A 21,487-nucleotide genomic window follows, 5' to 3' on the forward strand; every position below is an offset into this window, starting at 1 on the left:
ATATTAGAACAAGGATCCTTACTAAAATCTGGACGGCCTTGTAGTGACAACACTCGAAATACATCACGAAATAGCCTGAGAACTCGCGATAATTATTCCATAAGGATACTCGACATGTTTCTGGTCATCCTTGGACCCGAAATATTTTCAAATGTATTCGTCTTCAATGTGTAATCTAATTTTTTTTTGGTATATGTTTACGTGTTATTTTCTTTAACGAATTTTTTACGAATATCATTCGAAAATTTAGGTGTTTTTCTATTGTACTTTTGTGAAAGTCGTGATGACGAAAAACAAACGACCAATATGGCACAATACTTATCTGTCCACCCTCTCGTCTGTGCGTGTTTACAAGACCACCTGCCTTTGACTACATTCCTAGAGTCAGCCGGACTAGAGAACACTAGGCGGAGTGTTACGCGCGCTCCAGTACAGTACTTTGATCTCACACAAGTGGATGTGTGCACCTCGCAGAAGATAGTGCATAAACTTAATTGTCTTAAACACACCAGATTATAATACAAAAGGAAATTATTTATATCTTTTAAGATATATCTTATTATCTTTTCGATATATTTTAAATGTAAATAATCGACGACGTTAGGATAAAAGTTTGTGATAGACCAGACTGGCGGATGAACATCTACCAGTAGTGTATTCGTCGTCAGATGAGAGACAACAGGTCGGAGTTTTGACGAGTTGGTTGTGTGGATTCTGTTTTTGTGTTACTGTTGGATATTTGTGGTGTTACTTTTTGGTCATCCTTATGTGTCTCGTAGAAGGCAACAATTGAGGATTTTTCTCTGGTAGACGGGATGAGACACAGACTTTGGTTTCGTCTGTGTATCTTGGTCCAGTTGGCCGTCTATGGTTCTCAAGTAGTGCAAGGTATGTATGTCTTGGGTAGGAGGGTCCTCTCTAGTGGTCCCCGTAATGGCCGTTTGGTGATGTATCCGAAGTGTCTAGCAAAACGTACCATTTAATTTGTGACAATTGACGCGTCCGCTCGTACGAATTAAGGTTATTTTTGTAAGGGTTATCGACTCTTATCGATATAAATTCGTATATACTACAGGCTACGTCGATTATATATATATATATATATATTTTAATCTAGTTAATTTAACGGTATCGTCTCTTATATAAGATAAAATATTAGTTGTGAATTTATGATTTTCCCGCCTTAGTGACTGTCTTGCTTCTCCCAATTTCTTCTTTTGTAACTCGATCTTCTCCTCCAGATGGACCCAACTATGGTGTCAAGTGACACCTTATATAAAGTTATTGATTGATTAAGTTGTACCCTAAAGTAATATACAATATATATATGGGTCGCTTGTATGCCCCATTGCTCATCGGTTTCGTTCCCACGTTATTGGTTACTGGAAACAGCACGCACTGTATTTCATTTTAATTTAATTTAATTTTATTTTTTAGATCATTTTTCGAGATAATTTGGCGCGTGCAAAAGTCGAAATTATTTTCCATTTTTTATTGTTAATATTTGATAAAGTTGCTCTCTCCCTCCTTATAAGATAATATACGAATTTCTTATCGGTGTTTTTATCACTCGGAAAGGGCTTAAAAAAGTAAACAAATTTCTACTTTTATTTCTTAAAAAATATATATTAAATTTGTTTTTTTTTCGATTACTAATTTAATAGTTAATCCGTGCATTAAATTCGTGCTCGGGATTAAGTGGGGTATTTTGTAGTGACGTCAGACTAGAAGAAAATGCGTTCGGTTAATGATGAGAAAGGAGCACTATCTTTAATTTAAAGTCCGAGTTAAATCGTTTCAATTGGAATGAGGACACATGAATGATGATGTTTCGAGATACAGATGACAATAGTTGAGCGCTCAATTAAACAGGAGAACAATCGGACACACTAAATTCCAAATCAGTTTGGGTGTACAGTATGTATTCTCTCAAGTCTTATAGCTTATTATACCCTTATTTTTCTTTTTCTATCGATAATAAAAATTTAACTGGTTAAATTATACATATATTTGTACTGTATTATGATCTTTCATCGTAATTTGATCGAACAATCTCGGAAATTCTACCTTAAAATTGACGTTTTCACGCTTACGTGCATGTGTGTTTAATTCGTTTTTTGTGTTTTTAAATATTTAAAAATGTTTTATTTACGATGATTGGATGATTTATATGAAATTTACAGTATTTATTTACTTTTTCAAGTTTAATTGTTTGTCATTCGTCGATAGTAATGACGTAACAATGGGAATTTTATTTCAAATTTAAAATTTTGAATATTTTTTTATTATTACGTCATCGTTGTTCGGTTTTTTTTTAAAATTCGAATAATGATGACGCAATAATTTTTAAAAAATATTTCGATTATAAATCAGTCATTTTTTTTATTCGTGCTTTAAAAATAATTTGAATATTTAAAACTGTTTATGATTGGCTTATCTAATTCTGATGTCGTTACAATGCGAATTTTAAAAATATTTTCGAACGATTTATGATTGGTCGATAATTGTTTACGTTTCGAAGGAAATCCAATCACGATTAAATTCTATCATTTTAAATTTATTTTAAAAAATGGCGCCAAATTATTGGCATTTTAACCATTTATGGAATAAGTGACGAAGACACGAGAAATCCTCGTTATTGGCTGAACGCGATCACGTGTCTATATTTAAAAATTTAAATTTCAGTTTAACGGTAATGATTTCCATAACACTTCTAAGCACTTGTTAAGCTATGGAAGCAGATGTATTATATTATAATGAGCATAAAAATACTATTACAACACTTAGTTGTTTCCTAACAGCTTAGTTGTAATAAATACAGTAGCCAAATTGTAAAAATTAATTTTGCAAGCTTAGTGTATACACTACACGAATCTGGGTTAAGCTTTTATTACTAAATAAAAGCAATAAAATCCTTTTAACATTTGGCGCCCTGTACGCTTTATTTTACTACATTCCGCCCGTTGATGTGGCCTATAAAATGTTACGTATCCAACACAGCAATTACTGATCGACTACGCCCCGATACTTTCTTTGCCTTGTATCGCTTTGTGTTTCTCATAGGAAAATGATCTTAAGATTCGTACGAGCTTTATCGATTGCCCTTTTTATTTTTGTTTGTTTTATAATTTCTCATTATAGTAAAACAATAGATTTATTAAAACCAAAACGCTAGTCCCAATTTACAACGGAAAATGTCGCTCGAATTGCTTTAACTAATTGCTGTGTTGTATCAGGAAGGGAGAAAGCATTACTTTATAACCGAAGCACTAAATTACGTGGGATGATATGTTGTTCTATATATTTTAATTGTGTAACTTTATACGTAAATATATATATACAGGGTGGCCCAAAAGTCTGTTGACTGTTTTGTGTATTCTAAGTACACTTGCGAGTGTGAATCCGGTGTGTTCTTTTACAGAATTGTTGAAAAACTCTACACAATGGTTAACTTACTTTTGGACCACCATATATATATATATATTAATTGAATGGTAGTTTTCTTTTTATAATAAATAACTTAGTTGTAAACATTTATATGTTACACGTATCAAGGCTTCTTATCAGGGTTTCAAACCCTCCAGGGCTCATATTTAATGCCCATTCAACTTTAGATTTGTTAAAATTGTAGCAATAAATCTGATTTTAATGCATCATTTTTTATGTATTGCTCTATCAACGAGGTTTACTGCGTAGGGTCTTATCAGTTACTTATTTCAATAAGGTTTATGAGGCTTAGTTAAGTAGCCATTAATGCTACATTTATGTAAAATAAGCATCAGCCTTGTTGACATAAGAATGGCATTGCCTTATTTTCCCTTGTTGGTTCTTGTGATACAGAACTTGTTATTAGTGTAGGGCTTAACAATTAAATTTAAAACAACTCTCAACACATCTTTTTCTTGTATTTCTTGTATCGACAGATCTTTCTGACGATTGGCACAATTTCTTTAAGGTTAAAGAATGCATTTATTATTTTTATTGTTCCCTTAAGGTTAAGCAATTATGTTCAAAACAACAACAACAACATTGTTTACAGTATATTTAAGCAATATTATAGTTTGCACTGATACACAATTAGCCTTATATCATTTAAAACATTATGAGATATAGAAGTAATTGGATCTACAGTAAAAGTCATTGTCCTGTTCACGTAATGTTTCTGTTATTCCCTCCCTTGTGGCGGGTATCAACTCGTTGCTTATCACCTTTATCTTTTCTTTTTTAATTAATTAAAGGCGGAAATTCTACCTCGATATTTAGATATATATATGCCCTGAAAGTATCTATAAATATAGATACATAAAATGGGTCAAAAACAAGAATCGGTTTTTAGATATTTATGAGAATTTTATACCGATATTCAAAAAATGGCCGATATCGTTCTTTTTCGTGCTTAAACTATAAATAAAACCATTACAATATCAGGAAGGAAAAACCGAACGAGGAATTTCTAATATTTGTTCTACTCGAATCCATTTATGCACCAGTTTGCATCGATATTTATGTCGATATGAGAACGTGCCAAGTATTTTTGATGGCGTGGAATTTGTGTTTTCGATTATCCGTATGTTTTTCTATGCCAAAGCGTTGTACTTTATGTGCCAATAAAAGAAACTTACAAGGTTCATTCTATGATTTTTTGAAGCTATCAGGAAGTTAATAGAAATTAGTTTTTTCATAAATGATTTATGAAGATGTACCATTTTAAATGTCGAAGTCGTTATTAGTTTATACATCCGCATACCCTAATAACGACTTTGACATTCTCAAAATCGAGTTTCCACCCTTTGAAGGCATTTTACAAGTGGAATTTCCACCTTTCTAAAGACATTCTAAGAATCCAATTTACATGTTTTTCTATTCTAATAATCTATTTTTAAACCTTTAGAATTGAATATAACTTTTGAAAACGTTCTAAAAATCAAGTTTCCATCTCAAAATACATTTTAAATAATCGATTTTCCACGTTTTAATTGTATTCATAACAGTATAAGAAATTCGCTTATCCATTCAGTATTTTTAGCCTATTTATTTCACCATTTTACACAACCTTCCCCGAAATATTTTAAGAAAGTTTACAAAATTTATCCCCCAGACAAAACGTCTCCAAAACTATTTAACTACTTATGGATTATCCTGCATGGCTTAACAAGGATAACAGCAAGCTCATACCATACGAAAAGGTGCAGAAGATACTCTTTATTATTGGCTTCTCCCGGATAATCCCTCACCCCTGGTACGGTTTTATGGGGTTGTATTTTTATACAGAAATAAATCAGCGCTCTTAAAAGTACTGAGAAAGAGGTTATAGTATCAGTTTCTACTATCGTTTCGTCTGTAGAATCGGGCTAATGATTGTAGTTTTCTCGTCTTTCCGAGCCATTACGTTACGCTAAGAGATTCCTCCCCCCCAGTGGGTTCGGTAACGGTGATGATTACGATAATAAATTTACCCCAATTTTGATTGCGGTATAAAGCGTAACAATTAATTTAGAACTGATTTGGGTGTCGCTTCAGTCAGTTTCGTTCCGATTTCATCCGTAAGGGGCATGCCTTCTGGTATATATATATATATATATCGTTTATCTAGTGTGACAATTAATGCGTTACCTGATTGACTCACATGAGCAGCAGTGCGCACTGGGCTGAGGAAGTGTTTGGTGTTTGCGGAAGCTGAAGGACAACGAGCGTGGGAAAGAACAACCAGATGGCTTATAAGCCGCAACACATAACGGAAATCATCGGCCCTATAGGCTCTATAATAATAATAATAATATAATTAAAAGCTTTGCTACAAAAGTCAACTGCGCCCTTAACTCGATTGTATGTAAATGTTTAATGCTCTTAACTCGTGTCTTTTTTTTTCTTCTTGTTTTGGCTTACATTTTCGTGCAGAATTATCGAAATCCTCAAGCCATTGTCCATGTTGGGAGCTGAGGTCACGTCTTGTAGGTGGGGAGAGAATGTCACAATGGAGATTGCAGACCGCTTGTCTTGCCTGGGGTTAACTTTTTTTTTTCTCTCTCTCTGGGCAAACAAGTTACTGGATGCATTAATATTTTTATTGTTAACATTAGAAGATGAGATACATTTTTATAATTAGTAGCGCATTTTTTTTTATTATTATTGTTGTTGTTGCATTTTTAATGACTATGTAAAACGTCCTTCGTATGTAATTTCGACCTTGGTATAGATTTTTAAGCGATAAAATTAAGAAAAAAAAAAGGTTCTAAAATGAGGAATGATAAAATAAATTATATAGAATTAAGAGCATTTTAATGAGAGATAAACCGGAATTTTATAAAAATAATTTTCTTTTATCGGTAGATTCCTGAAATAATTTATGGCTCATTTTTTTTAAAGGAAAGATTCCTGTTAAAATAATGTTTTCTTTATAAATATAATGAAAAAAAAATGCAAAAAATTTTTTTTTAATCCTTAAAAAATTGCATTTTTTATGGTTTGTTTTTGTAGTAAAGTAGAAAGGAAGATAAATTTCAAGCCTTTTTTACTTTTTTTTTTTACTGCATTGTTCTTTGAGCTGTTCATTTTTTAATACAGAAAATTGCTTCATGATTATTTGTAGATTAAATTTAAAAAAGAAAAAATAAAAAGATTAAAATTTTATGACAATTTCTATTAGTGGATAATTTCATTTAATGTATTTTCTACTTTTTAAAGAGTTATAAATGAATTTTCTGGAATTGATTCCCTGTTTTTTCTTATATATAATCATTATCTGTATAGTTGTAATAACATCAAATGATTTTACTTTATCAGTTTTTATATTTAACTGCATTGTCTTTGTAACTTCTCCAACATATATTTATTTTCTAATGATTATGATCTGTAAAGAGTATTAACCTAATTTTTTAAAGTGGAAAATGATCGGGTATATTTATAAATATTAATATTTTATCAATTGTTTCAAATTGTTAATGTCTTAAAGGTGCTAATTCAACATCTGGACTACCACATGTTGAGATTTAATCTAATTTTTTTTTTTTTTTTTGCTTCTAAAGCTCTTAAAAGTATAACAAAGAAGACTATTTTGATGGTATTTGTTCAGTTTCTGTTCGCATCTCCCTCTTCTACGGTTGACAGTTGTTTGTTTTTATTTTCTCAAGTATGGGCACTGCCTGGTACATATCATATTTCTATTCTATCTGCCAATGTTTCATGATTGTGACAAATGGTGACATATGAAGAGAAGGGACTCAAGTGGAATTTGAACTTAAATAGACCATTTCTGATTGGCGACCATTAAAAACTTTCTTCTTCTTTCTTTTTTACTTTTAACACATTCTTTTCTTCAAATATATAATTTAATTTTTTAATATACATATAAATCCTTGGTAATTTATCAATTAAACTATATCCTGTAACTAAGCTTTTGTGTGTATCCTGGAGGCAAATTTATGTTTCTTCTTTCAACTCCCTTGAATTCATTATATATAATTCTAGCTATTCATGAATATTCAATTTCTAAGACTCCATTTTTACATAATATATAGCTTATCGTAATTATGTACAAGCATTACAACCTGTTCTTTATATATATATATATTTATATACCTTTTTTTTCTATTCTTTTGAAACATCCAAACAATTGACCTTTCTAACCTGATTTAGGCGCAGGCAGAGGAGAATAAAAGTGCACTTTGTTGCGTAGAAAGGGACAGATGTTACCACCTATTCCTTGTTTAATTGGGAGTATCCTCTTAAATATTTCTTCAGTAATTATATTTCTTCAGCTATCTCTTTACAGGTGTATTAAAATATTTAACCTCAAATTAGTATAAATTTGCAATTTTTAATAGGAAATAATTGCCATAAAAAAAAAAGTTTTAATTTATTTACTTAAAGGCTAGATATGGTTTAAAAACTATTGCAAATAGGATTAAGTTATAGAATGAAAGATGACTTTGTGCTTTGTCATTGTTATTAGTCATAATCATTAATTTATGATCTAACCTAAGGTCTTTTCTATCATCAATCAATGCATTTATGATAGTTCAGGCAGTAGTAGAATATATTTTATTGAGAAAACAATTGATGATAGTTTTTTTTTTATACCTTTATTAATTTTATCAGAATTTATTTTACTCTATCTCTGCTACTGAAAAAAAAATATATATATATATTTTTGTTTTGACTGGTTGAAACAGTTTTCGTGTTTCTACAGTTAATGATTTTTTTTTACTGTTGATTAACTCTTTAGGATATGAAATGAAAGAAGTATAACAAGAGAAAATACTTCCAAGAAACACTTAAAAGTGTATAATAATAGTAATAATAATGATCATTGTTACCAGTTTTTCTTTAAGTTTGTCCTGTTGTTGCATGCAAACTGTCATTGGATGCTATATTATTGCAATAAATTTTTAAGTTTTCAACAGGTTATTTGCTTGTTTTTATGATAAATGTCTGACTTTTAAACATTTTTTTTTTCTTTGTATTTTTAAGCTTCCTGCAAATAATTATGGCTTTTTTTAAGTGTATAACTCTATAGCTATTGCCGAAAAATAAAGCACCTCTTGCACATTTTTACATTAATCATGTTTCTGATATGAATAATAGAAATTTTATCAGCAATTCTGCATGCATATACAGAAAGTATATGTCCCTCTTTCCCACATAAAACAATATATCAAATGGAGCTACATGACTAAAATATATTTTAGTCTATTGTCAACAGACCTTGACACGTGAATGAGAATATATTTTGTCACTTTCAATGCTGTCATATTTTTTTTATTCATAACATAAATATACTATAACTATGCAAGACACACTACACAATCTGATATAGTTAAAAAAATAAAAAAAAGAACATTTCTAAGTATTGAAAATATAAAAATCAAGCCTAAAATAACTTTAATGACATAGCATTTATTGCTTTAGATATGTTTTATTTGTTAAAATAATTATAGTGAAGTTTTAAAGTCATTACAAAACCAACTGGTAGACAGTAAAAAGAAATAAGAAAGGGTCTTTCCTTATACATAAAAGTAATAATTATATATTACTCCCTGCAGTACAGTTTACCAAATACCCCTTATGGTAAGTTGTCCAAACAAAGAAGAGAGATACCATTCCAGCTGGAATTGAAAAATAATAATGGTAAAATGCAACATAATTTAAGAAGAAAATCTCTTTTGTTGGAAGTTACGGCTTGGTTTCTTATTAGTTTCCGCATTAACCCGAACCGTTGGATTGAAAAGAAAGGGCAACCAATAGTTTGTTGCTGTATGGACTTCTCCATTAATAATAGAATGGGTTTGTTCTTTACAAAAGAAAAAAAAGGAGGATGAATTTAATCTGCAGAACTTATTCCTAATCATGTTAAGGTGAGGAATAGAGTTTTTGAACAATGTTAAGTGACTGGTTCTTTTCAAAGCTTCAAAATCTCAGCTGAATACCCTTGTTTACTGGTTTTACTTTTATGAAGTAAATCTTGAAAACCTTATAAAAATTCTTTTCAATTTTTGGATTAGTTGTTTTTGTTATTTCTAACCTCTAAACCTCTTTAGAATTGCTTAAATAAGAACCTTTTTCAAAAAGCTATGAATATTATATAAACATTAAGAAATATTTTCAATTACACGTGTCATATGTAACAATAACAAATGAAATTGCACGATTTTAAAATTTTGAAAAACGTCACGAGTGCGTTCAAGATGAAAGTTCAAATACGTTTTTTAATTATAAAATGTAAATTAGAATTTGTTATTATTTAATAATTTTTGTAAGTTAAAAATAATTATTTCTTATTTATTTAGAGGAAGCATATGACATTTAATATATTTGTGTATAGTAATTTTAGCGAATAAAAAAAAATGGAGAAAGAATTAGAATCTATTGTACTTATTAATGTTAAATTAAGTATCAAGACTATTTTAAACAGTAGCATTAATTTATTAATAAAACAATAATAAGTGCGAACTAGTTAAATTAACAAATAAAAATTAGTCGGCGCCATCTTTGAAATTGTCTGCTTTTTCATCAGCCGCTCGCATAAAAATTTCCGCGTGCAATTATGAAATTCAAATTTATTTTTTCATTCAATTAAATATATCACAGATAAATAATTTATATAAATTTAAGATTATTATTTTTTGTTTTTAAATGTATAAATTAATTAAGATACATAAGCCTTCTCGGAAATGCCGAATGATAAAATAGGTCATGGTTCTCTTGATAAAGCAAGTTGAATTGTCTGTTATGGTAACTTGATAGTCAGGTATTCGCTTACGAAAAATATTCAATGGATTCTTCTATACGTACATCATAAACAGGTTGATAATATAATTAAAAATAATAAAATTTGATATTGTTATCTGTTAGGATACAATTGATATTTCAATGTCAAGAGTCAGTTGAACATAATTGAAATTCTTTCTTGCTTTATTAATTAAAAACACTACTTAACAGCTGTAGGATTTTTTCACTTTATCACACTTGCCATCAACAGTATGTAAATTACACAGTGCAAGTATATTCTTTGTTAAAAGGCCCTCAGGAGGCCTTTTAACCAAGAATATACTTGCACTCGAATCCATAATGGGCTTGGTTAAAACCCATAATAGGCTTGGTTAAAAGGTCCTCAGGAGGGCCTTTTAACCAAGCCTATTATGGGTTCGACCAGCCCAAAATGGGAAGGATGGGAAGGCCCTTTTAACAAATCCATTATGGGTTCGGCCTGATCTACAATGGGGAGATTAGGTGATGAGGGACTAGGCCCACATACCCAAAAATTTCCTGGGTTTTTTTTTTTGGACCCGTCCTGATCCCGGGTTCTGCAGAACGGCAAGCTGACTTCTTTACAGCACGGCCAACGGAATTAGACATTGTTTTTTTTTGTATTAAATATGCTTGATTTTTATAAAATAATAAATTTATAAACCATTTCCAAATAACGTTTTTCCATGTTTTAACACAATATACTTTATATACAATTTGCATCACAATTTATACAATAATATACTTTTATAGAGGGTTGAATGCTTAGATTAACGTCTACGTATGTATGTATATATATATATATATATAAAGGATCCAATATAACACAACTTTACAATCCATACACAGATAATTTTGTGTTGTTTGCGAAAAAAGTATAATTTACACTAAGAAAATGAAGTTTTTTCCTTTCAAAATGCTGGTTTAAAGATTATGTTAAATCTGTCATCGTATGAAATGATTAATGAGAGTATTGTATCCTATAGTCTAAAATGATATCCCCGATATAGCGTTAAAACTGATTGCTGTTCACGTACATGAAGTAGTTTATTCTGAACTTTTTTTTTTTAAATGGAAAGTATTGTTTGAAGGTTACATTAAATTATCTCAAAGGCTTTTATCTATGAAGTAAAAGATAATATCTTGCTGAAAAGCAGAAGTCGATTATATATATATATATTTTAAAATCTAAATCACCATTTCCTGAAAAAAAAATTTTTTTTCTCAAATATTAGAAACTATTGTCTTTCAGTTAATGTTACTTTCAAAATTACACTTACATTATTGTTTAAAAATATATATATATAAGGCTAAATTCCCATTTCATACTGGTTTTTACAATGTTAAGGCCTCCAAAAGTAACGGAAATAAGTTAAAATTGATGGAAAATACAGTTTTATANATAATATGTAGTTTTCTTATTTTGTAACTCATAATAATATAAACTCTTATAATAATCAGTTAAATCAAATAAACTCGCGGTGCTGTCAGAACATCGACTCTGGGTGTTTATTGCTTCTGTGAATCATTTTTCTAACACTGTGATAAATACGCAAATGGTTTTCTGTCTATGGCCTGTTGTTCTTGCTTGCAATATAGCCTAAGCTACGTAATTATATTAGGATCAACCACCCCGTGGTATCCATTCATGTACACACAATTTTCTTCAACTGATTTCAGAAGAACTTTTATATTGTTCAAAGACATACGAATGATTTGTAAATAATTTATATATAATATGTAATCCAATATAATAATTATTATTATTGTTTTGAAGGTAATTTTCGTATAATAATACTGTAAAGAAAATTAATATGAATTTGTTTTTCTTTCAGCCCTCATATCATGTTCTCCAAATCCGTGCAAGAATGGAGCTTCTTGTGTGTCAAATCCAAGGGGAGAGTCATATTGCAAGTGAGTAAACATAAATCATTCGTTTTTACACATTAAAGTTATTTATAATTAACGATTACACGTTAAAGTTTAGTCAAGATAATTAATATGGTTTTAGTTTGTTGCTAAGAGCTTTACTATTCTGTGTTGTGAGTCGCATCCGGTTCTCTAGCGGATGGATTGAAGTAGTCATCATTTAATAATGTCGACGCGTGTTTTACTCATCCTGGCTGCCCCAACAATGTTGGGTGAAAGAGCGTTGGACTCGTCAACGTTCAATGCTTCATTTCAACTACCAAGTTTTATTGTTCGTTACGCGATAAACAAGCCAGCTTTTGTCACATATACAATAATAAATTTTTATACACTTATTTTATAACATGTATTTTACGTAATTAATTATTATGCCCGAATTTGTAAAAATTCACGTCTTTGGAACAGGTTGAGATTATGCAATTTAGATTAATGTGCACCTTAGACGAGTAGTGTATATACACTGACATAAAGCTATCCATTTTTCAAATGTGGTGTTCTTTTAAAGTCGTTTCTCCCGTACCCAGCAAGCGTTCCTTTAATACTTTACTTGGCATAAAGAGAAGCGGTCATACAAGTCGTGGGAACACAGTCCGACAGGACAAAGAGGATAGAGTGCTGCTTCCATTCTTCATCCTCTTCTTTAATCTCCAGTTGTCGGAGGCGATTCTTTGGGGGAGCAGTGTCAAGGTCATCTTGAGGTGAAAGTGATTGACCAGGTGGACCATGTCATGACCGACTGCCTCTTCGTCGTGATATTCTCAACGTCACGACAACCCTGTCCACGCCTCCACCAGTACGTGATAAGATTGAGACCCCCGTGAAATATCGTGGATAGCATCTTATGACCAGACAGATAGGTTAACTTTTTTTTTTTTTTTTTGGAATAGTCTTCAATTGAATTTAGCGCCGTTTTGCAAGCTGTTTTGTTTTATTTTGATTGAGATTATTTGGTGAAGTCATGACGAGTTTTATGTAAAACTGGTTCACCTTGTTCCACTCTTGCATTATGCTTCCCCGCACTAATGAAGGTCTCTTCCTTCATAAAATCTCGCTAATTTTAGTTGCGTTTAGTTTTTTTTTTTCTTTTTAACCCACGTATTAATCAACGTTATACATCTTCTTTCGGTATTCAGCAGAGTTTATTAATTTTAAGTTTTATTAAAAATTTCTTTTGAAAGAGACTTTAGAATGTAGAAAGCCATAATTTTTAGTATGACTCGTTGCACCTTGCGTCCCTTTCAAGTTGGTCCATTGTTGTGCAACTTCAATCTTTTGTTAACTTGGGAGTATCAAAGGACCTAGTATGACCCTTATGGGAAAGTTTATGTTTGAATGTGACGGAATTTAAAGAATTTTCTAGTCTACTCGATCACGCTTGTCAGGAAGACGAAGGGATATTTTATGCTCGGCTGAAAGGAGATGGGAACCTTAATGGTTCTGATTTATATACTCTCCACGTATTTTCGTAGCAAGCATTGTGCATCTTAATAAATAGATCAGCCATTCTATTCGCGTATTGTATTTCTTGTGTACTTTTTTTTTACTTTGTTTTTGATCCTGGGATTTCGAAAACCTTGAAGATGAGATTAATGTAGGGCATCAGGTCTGAGCCAGAATGATAGAACTTTGCAATCATTGTCCTTGGAACGATGTGCACCCACAAAAATCGTGACGTTGGGTGGGTCGTGAGCGTGACCTGTTCTGTGGCACCGAAAGGGAAAAACTGTGCTGAAATTGGAGTCTCGACCCCATCGCTTTCTCCGCCGACCATAAAGGTTATAAGGTGATGCGGTCACCTTGCTCTAAACCCATCGTGGGTTGTCGACACGAGACCGGATTTACTGACGTAACCGGGAAGAGAGGACGTTATTGGATAATGGCTGATCACGTGCACACCAGAAGGCCCCATATCGTATGTTTAGGATACGTGAGAGAGCGATGTAATGTATGTAATTAGCGGTCTTGTCAAAGTTACGGGAAAGGTAATCAGATCTGAAATATCTCGGAAGGAAAAGTTGTTTTACCTTTTTCCTCCGTCCACCGTTAATGGACGGGATATTTTTTAAAAATTTGTTCTGCAAGTGTTAAACCCCCTTAGGCGACTTTAAAAATTTTAAAATGCACCATTGTTAATAATCTCCTATATATCATACGGATTCCAGAAGAGAGGAGCCCGTTAATTTTAATTTCAAATTATGTTTCCTAGAATTTTCTTACTGAAGATCTTTTTTATTTTCTTTCTTGTTGAGTGCTTACATAAAGAACCCACTCATACGAAGGTTAATGAATATTAACAAGAGGATTTTTACTATAAAAGTTATGCTATGTAAATGTCTAGTTTTGTATGTATAATGGTTCCATTGATGCTACGATCGTGATATTAGGATATTTTCATCAGTACTGTGTGGCAAAACAACTTGACCCGCATACCACTCAAACCAGTTTCCGTGGATCCAGTTCTCAAGAAGTCTCTCTTGGGAACGCCCTAGTTTGCACGGAGCCTCATATAATCTCTTAAGATACTCGTCTGTATTCCTAGTTTTGGGTGGAGTATCAGGTGAACAACCGAGCTAAAAATGGATTCTTTATTATTGTTGCTTTATATTCTTTTTAAGGATGCAATGCTAAATTAAAAATTAATTTCATCTTTTTTCAAACATGAATATAAATATAGTCTAATAGTTTACAAACACGGAATGAATTACAACAAATTTCAGTTTGGATAGATATTTTTAATTGAAAATAAAGAAGGAAATAATATGCAATAATAAAATTTTGTACAATAACTATTGTTTACATTAAAAATAATTCATATAAACAGCTTGTTTTTTGGTAAATCTTGTACTAATTTTTATGAATATTTGTGTGTTTTCACGTTTGAAATTAACAAAGACATTAATTTTTATAGAAACCCAAATTAAGATAGAACACGAGTTGCACAAACACGTTAAAAAATATGGAGTTTTTTTTCTTTTGTTGAACTTAAACTAATCGCTAAAATCTGGTCAGTTTTTATTTTGCTTCTGGTATAGATGATGATTCATTATACTAGATTTATTTTGGCACTTGTTAATTGTGTCAAGTCAGTATATTGAATATAAATAGTTTTTGTTTTGCGCAAGTAAATAAAACCAGATGGTACTATATCGGTATTAAGTAAGTTCTGTGTGTCTCGAATTTTAATCAACCATTATAAATATGTTTTATAATAGTTTGCCAATTAAAACACATGTGAAAATCTTTTCAAGTTCCTCTTGAAGATTTATAAACAAGTTTTGAATATATATAATAAAGTTTTTGTCGTAAATTTATTTTTATAAGTGACATGATGTAATCAATTCGACGAATTATTCTATTAACTATAATTTTAAACGTATTATGTTTATTATTATAATAAGCCCAGTTAATAATAATAATACGTCTGTATGTTATTCCTTTAAAAATGAAATATTTTCGTCATTTAAATCGTAGATTCATGCGAATAAATCATGCAAAATGTTAAATATTTAGTGAAAATTTTATACGGAAATTTTCGCCAAATAAATTACAATGAAATTGAATTTGTTCGTGTATAATTTTAATTATCAAACGTAATTATAAATTAAAGAAAGGAAATTGCATAAATTTAACTATCAGATTAAGCAATTTAATATTTTTCATTAGTATAAAAATTGCAATTTGTTACAGTAATGAATTCTTAAGGTTTTTTTTTTTTCTTTTAATTGAAAAATTTAATGTTAAAGTGTACTTAAAATACAAGAAACGGTTTCCTAAAAGGCTATTTCTTTAATTTTATTAACATTTGTTGATGTATTATTAGCTTTATAACGGTTTTAAGTATCAAACGTTTATAACCCTCGTATAATTTATCGTAAAACGTTCGGAAGAGATAATTGAGTTAAAATTGATTACTAATTTAGTAGATTGATTATTTTATTACACGAAATCTGTATTGTGTTATTACATCAGATACCATAAGGCTGACATTGGGCGTCGGCTCAAGACTGAGGCTACGGATAAGGAGAATGTCCCTTATTCGGACCACACCCACTGCCATCACCATTAAAAACTTCCCCCTACGAGAAGGTTAGGTTGTTCCCATTAGATTTCCAGCAACCGCCCACAACTGTCATTTTTTTTTCTTTCTTTCTTTCTTTCGGTGTTGTTTTTTTTCCTCTTCCCCTGACATTGAAAAGCTCCAGACTTGCAGACCGTACACACACACACACACATACACACACAAGTATCATCCGCAAATTGCGGAATGTCCCCTGCTGCGTAGTTTAATGCGTTTTGGACTGTTTGCAAATGCAAATTACGGGATTGTTTCGTCCGGGGAGATGCAATAAACGCAACGGGCAAAATGAATGATGTTTTTGCAGCTCGGGACACTTATTGAATTCAGTCTGGTCGGGCCTCCCTTGTCGGCTTTCAAAGAAGAAGAATCTGGCGCCGACTTGATCCACGTCATCATCTTGCAACGTATTGCCTCTGGCTGTCTTCTTTGTCATCGCGGGTAACCGGTCCTGTAACAGCATTTCTGCGCATGCTCGTACCGAAATTGGCAAGAGGTGAAATCGTGTGTTACCTTGACACGAAAATATTATATAAGAACGCATGGTCGGACTTCGTGATCCCCACTCCTCTTTTACAATGGTTGGCGATAGTAAAAACACTTAAATTCTTTATCGGGTTGTATTTTTAAGGTTGTTTTTCAGGTGATATTGAAAAAACGAACTGTCCCACTTGTCGATATCTCGAGACAAAATAAAATTATCGCAAGAAAAAAATAGGTCGTAACGGGAGCGTCGTTTTCCCCGCGGCAGTATTTACCCTAAGGGGATGACGCGATATCATCATCATCATCATCGTATCATCGTCAACGTATCAACGGCAATCAATAAACCAGCCCCCTTAAGAACAGTAAAGAATAAGCATCGCCCAATTTTATAGGGGTACTAGTTTGTTACATGAGCGTAGCTAAATGCTGTCCGGAAGCGGACAGAGTCCTTGATTAGTGATGGAATCTTTTTTTCTTTTCCTATCCCTCCGCACGCCAGCTGTTCCCGCCAATTCCTTCAAGGTCCCTACACAAACTGTCTTTGATAATGTGGTCGCCTCGACACTCCTATCTAATTTATCCTTGAATCTTATGTATTGTTTCACTTCAGATTTTATACGCTTCGATAAATATAATTTATGTATCAGATACAATTTACTATTAAGTTCGGATCTTTTTTTTTTGTTTTTCTTATTTTTTTTTTCGTGTTTTCCATCCATTAGTACTGACCAGTCAGGTATTAGGGAAGTTTAAACGATTAAGCGACGTGTTGTTAAATGCATCACTTAATGACCCACTGGCGGTTAGTGGCTACATGTGTGGTGAGGGGGCCCATCTCCGGTTGGATGTTGCCCCCGGACAAACCCTATCTAATCCAGATAAACAGAAACAACTCCAAAAACTGATATTCCTTGTAGTTACAAATTAAAAAAAGCTGTTTTATCACCCAATGCGGCCTTTCTTAAAAAAGTTTTAATGTTACGAAAATGTTTTAATTGGCTCAAAAATTTATTTTATTCACGACCCACTTAAACATCCAATTCCTTAATGGCAAATGAGGTCATAAAGAAGATAGTCAGGCTATTAGTATCCGCTTTCAAAGGGAAAAGTCCTTAACGAGTCTCGATTACTCGCCTTTAATTATAATTTATAATTGAATGTAACATGGAGGAACCCACTATGACTCTTTTATTTTCTGTAAGTAATAGAAGAAACGTGATTCACTTGATAAATTGGGATTCTTTACTACATTCTTGGGTCGAATTCCGTCTGCTGCTAACAATTACTAGATGGTGGAAAGTTATTAAACAAGTAGTTCACATTCTTCTTTGTAAAATTTTTTCCTCCCTTCCCTTAGCCCTTAGAAGACTTCTGATTTATTCATCCTATCAAACTATACAATAAGCGTACAATTAAGTTTCGCCCCCAAGCACTAGGACAGCAATTATCATACAATCTTTTGCAGTTGTTATAGAATCAAAGTATTGTTGCCACTAGCGAAATCCTACCATGTTCATGACCCTGTTTCCGGTATGACAATCCATTATTGCCAAACATCTCTAGCTGTCATTTCTCCCTTTTTTTTGCCCTCTTTATTTTCTTTAGTTGCCCATCTGTTCTGATTCGATATTTATTTTAATAAGTTAAATTAAAAAGTTTCTGGCACTAATCCTACTCATAAATCTATCATAAAATAGCGATAAGTCTTGAAATTTAACGAATAAATTACATATATATATACATGTGTGTATAATGTAGGACCACTGTCGATAAAATCGAAAAAAAAAGAGGAATTTAAGTGGGAAGATAAATGAAACACTCGTTTTAAAAATCTCGAAGTTGGAATTTTCTAGCAAAAAGTAATTAAACGACCATAAAATGTTTATTCAGGAGCCATCTGAATATCAATTAAGCTCAAATCTATAATCAGTTGGACATTTTCTTGCCGAAATCATTCAACCGTGTGAAAATAGATGGGTTGCTGATTTATGCACTTAGACGACGTTCATAAATAATTAAACTGGTTGCAACACATGCTATTAAGAAAAAAGCGGAGATCAAGACACTTAAAAATTTTAAAACAATTTTTATGTGATTAAAATTTAAATAAAAACTTAATAACCCGTACGAAAAAATTAATGCCGAATAGAATAGATTGATACATTTTGATATATTCGAAACCCGAAATTAAAAAGTAATAATAATAATAATTTATTTTATAAAGAAAATAAACTTATTTTTCATTTAAATTCTTCTGTAATTAAGCACTTTTTTTTTAAATTTAAAATATTCTGCAGTTGTCCACCGATGTACGTGGGAGAGTATTGCCAACATCTAAATCCCTGTCACACGGGACCGGGACCTAGATGCCAAAATGGAGGAACGTGTAACGTTCAAATGAGTGTGACTAGTGGGCCAGCCTTTTCCTGTTCGTGTCCCGTAGGTTATTCAGCATCACTGTGTGAAATAGCCGTTCCTAACAGCTGCGATAGTGATCCTTGCCAAAACGGTGGTACCTGCGCTCTCATAACCTTGGACAATTACACCTGTACTTGCGCCGCAGGATATAGAGGTAAGTGATTGATCCTAATTTTTATGTACAGGATAAATTTACTTTTCGTCAAAACCTGATCTATAAAATTATTTCGAGAGTTTAAAAAAAAAAATTCCATTTTTTCGGTTTTTTTTTGTTTTCCCGAAAAATATTCTTGTCAGTTGTAATTAAGAGATAAAGTAGTTTAACAGATTTGATCTGCCTTTTTAAATGACGTGAGGTAAACTCAGACATCTATATTTTATCTTAGTTCTATATAAATATATGTGTTAGAAGTTCATTAACTTTTGTTATATTGCAAAAAGAAAGGAGTTTTTCTTAAAAGCTAACAGGTGTTAAAATACTAATTTGTCAGGTCATCATTGCCAATTAGTGGATCATTGTGCTTCCCAGCCTTGTCGAAACGGTGCCACCTGCCATTCCGTTTTAGATACTTATCGATGTACATGCGCCAAAGGTTATACGGGATCTCAATGTACTAACGACATTGACGAATGTCAACATAATCCCTGCGTCCATGGTAAATGTGTCAATGCGGTTGGGTCATACAGGTGAGTTTTTTTGGTTATTCATCACTTTGACTACATTTTTTTTTATTTTTCCCCTTCGTATTTACAAGATTTATGTATTTCAAAACCGCAGGTGTATCTGTCAAGTTGGATATACGGGTCAAAACTGCGAATCGCTTTACATTCCTTGCGATCCTAGTCCTTGCGAAAATGGAGGAAGTTGTCAACCTATCGACTCCCTAAATTATCAGTGTTCCTGCGCTCCTGGTTGGTCGATTTTCTTCTCATCATATATATAATTACCAGTATTTTATAATAATGAGATATTATCTAATCTAGAAAGATAATACAACTTATTTTTTGACGTACAAGTTGGTAATCTTTTATACGTAAAGTAGGCAAGTGTAGATGGGTGTGTGTATTAAATACTATACTCATTCTTTCCGGTAATACAATAACTATACAAACAATTCTTGAAAGATGATAGCGTTTTGATTTAAAATAAAAAAAAATAATATAGTAATTGTCAATATCAATCATATCGGAATTCTAGAAGTCATTTCAGGTGTCAAGTTTATAAAGTAATGAGTAATCGAAATAAATTTTGTAGGGTGGGAATGATTGCGAAAATAAAGCGATTAAATCCATAACAATCACATTGTTCTTTCCTAATTAGGAAACAGATGTTAATTGTTTGACTTTGAACAGATTTTCCTTTGTGATAATCTCTTCTAAAGACTAGAAATTATAAGAGAAAATTGCCGTAATGAACAATACTTTCATTCAGAATGTTTTAATTGTATTTTTATCTTTTTTCGTTTAAAAGTAAACACGGAACGTCATCCTGTTACGAATAAGAAGCTAGTGTGTTGAAAGTGTGTAATATGATAGAGTTCAATATAAGAGTTCGTAAGTGCACTTTGTACCGTACAAAATCGATTTTATCTTCACAGTTATCTCAAATAAAAAAAGAAATGAACAGATAGTGTACTGTGTATATATATATATATACGGTATATTATTGCACCGTTCAAGTAAAAGATATAATTTTCCGAAATTGTCCGATTCCTCGAGATATGATGTTTGCCCTCCTTGATTTATATTGTTGTAGCGCTTGATCGGTTGTAGTCGGACGAGTTTCTAGACGATTATAAAAGTTGTTTTGGATTCCCCATTGTTTGTCAGACGAAGACAGGTCAAGAAACCTTTTGTTGCTCTCGCGATTTTTGCAACCGCCGTAAAAGACTTCTTTGTTTCGAAATAGTTCGATCTTATCTGTCAACTGGTTATATATAAAAAATAAAAAAAGGGATGACCGATCAAGATTGGGAGCTCGGAATAAAGGAAGGAAAAAAAGAAAATTGCGATTGATAGACATTCTTCCTATATCTTTACGTAACTTGACAGGTTTCTAAAACGATTTTTTTTATTTATTCTTTCTTTCTTTGCACTTAATTTGAACAGAGTTATTTATTTGTGGGATGTTTTCCGTAAAGGAAAAATTAAAAATACCAGTATTTTTATTTTATGGCGAGGACATCACATTCGTAATACGAATTAAACAACACGAGAAAAACGGTTAATATTTACGACGTCGCCCTTTCGTAGCTCGCAGCAATTTTCGATTGCCCGAGGCAAAAACCTATCTTTTGTCGACAGCTCTCGTACAACATTTAGTGTGGGCGAACA

At 31.9% G+C, this 21,487-nt stretch overlaps 1 protein-coding gene across 1 annotated transcript in view; it reads left to right on the forward strand.

Annotated features, from left to right (window-relative positions):
* Positions 1-473: 473 nt before the first annotated feature.
* The window catches only part of LOC111618495 (neurogenic locus Notch protein-like), a 47,946-nt gene continuing 26,932 nt past the window's right edge, over positions 474-21,487 (forward strand). The window contains exons 1-5 of the mRNA XM_023360035.1: positions 474-888; positions 12,081-12,159; positions 19,033-19,307; positions 19,645-19,840; positions 19,932-20,065. Of these exons, the coding sequence (XP_023215803.1) occupies positions 816-888; positions 12,081-12,159; positions 19,033-19,307; positions 19,645-19,840; positions 19,932-20,065 (757 nt within the window). The 5' untranslated portion in view covers positions 474-815. The remainder of the gene's footprint in view (positions 889-12,080; positions 12,160-19,032; positions 19,308-19,644; positions 19,841-19,931; positions 20,066-21,487) is intronic.

The sequence above is a fragment of the Centruroides sculpturatus genome, unplaced genomic scaffold (assembly GCF_000671375.1).
Source record: "Centruroides sculpturatus isolate CEXI.00-Female unplaced genomic scaffold, Cexi_2.0 scaffold156, whole genome shotgun sequence".
Lineage (NCBI taxonomy): Eukaryota > Metazoa > Arthropoda > Arachnida > Scorpiones > Buthidae > Centruroides > Centruroides sculpturatus.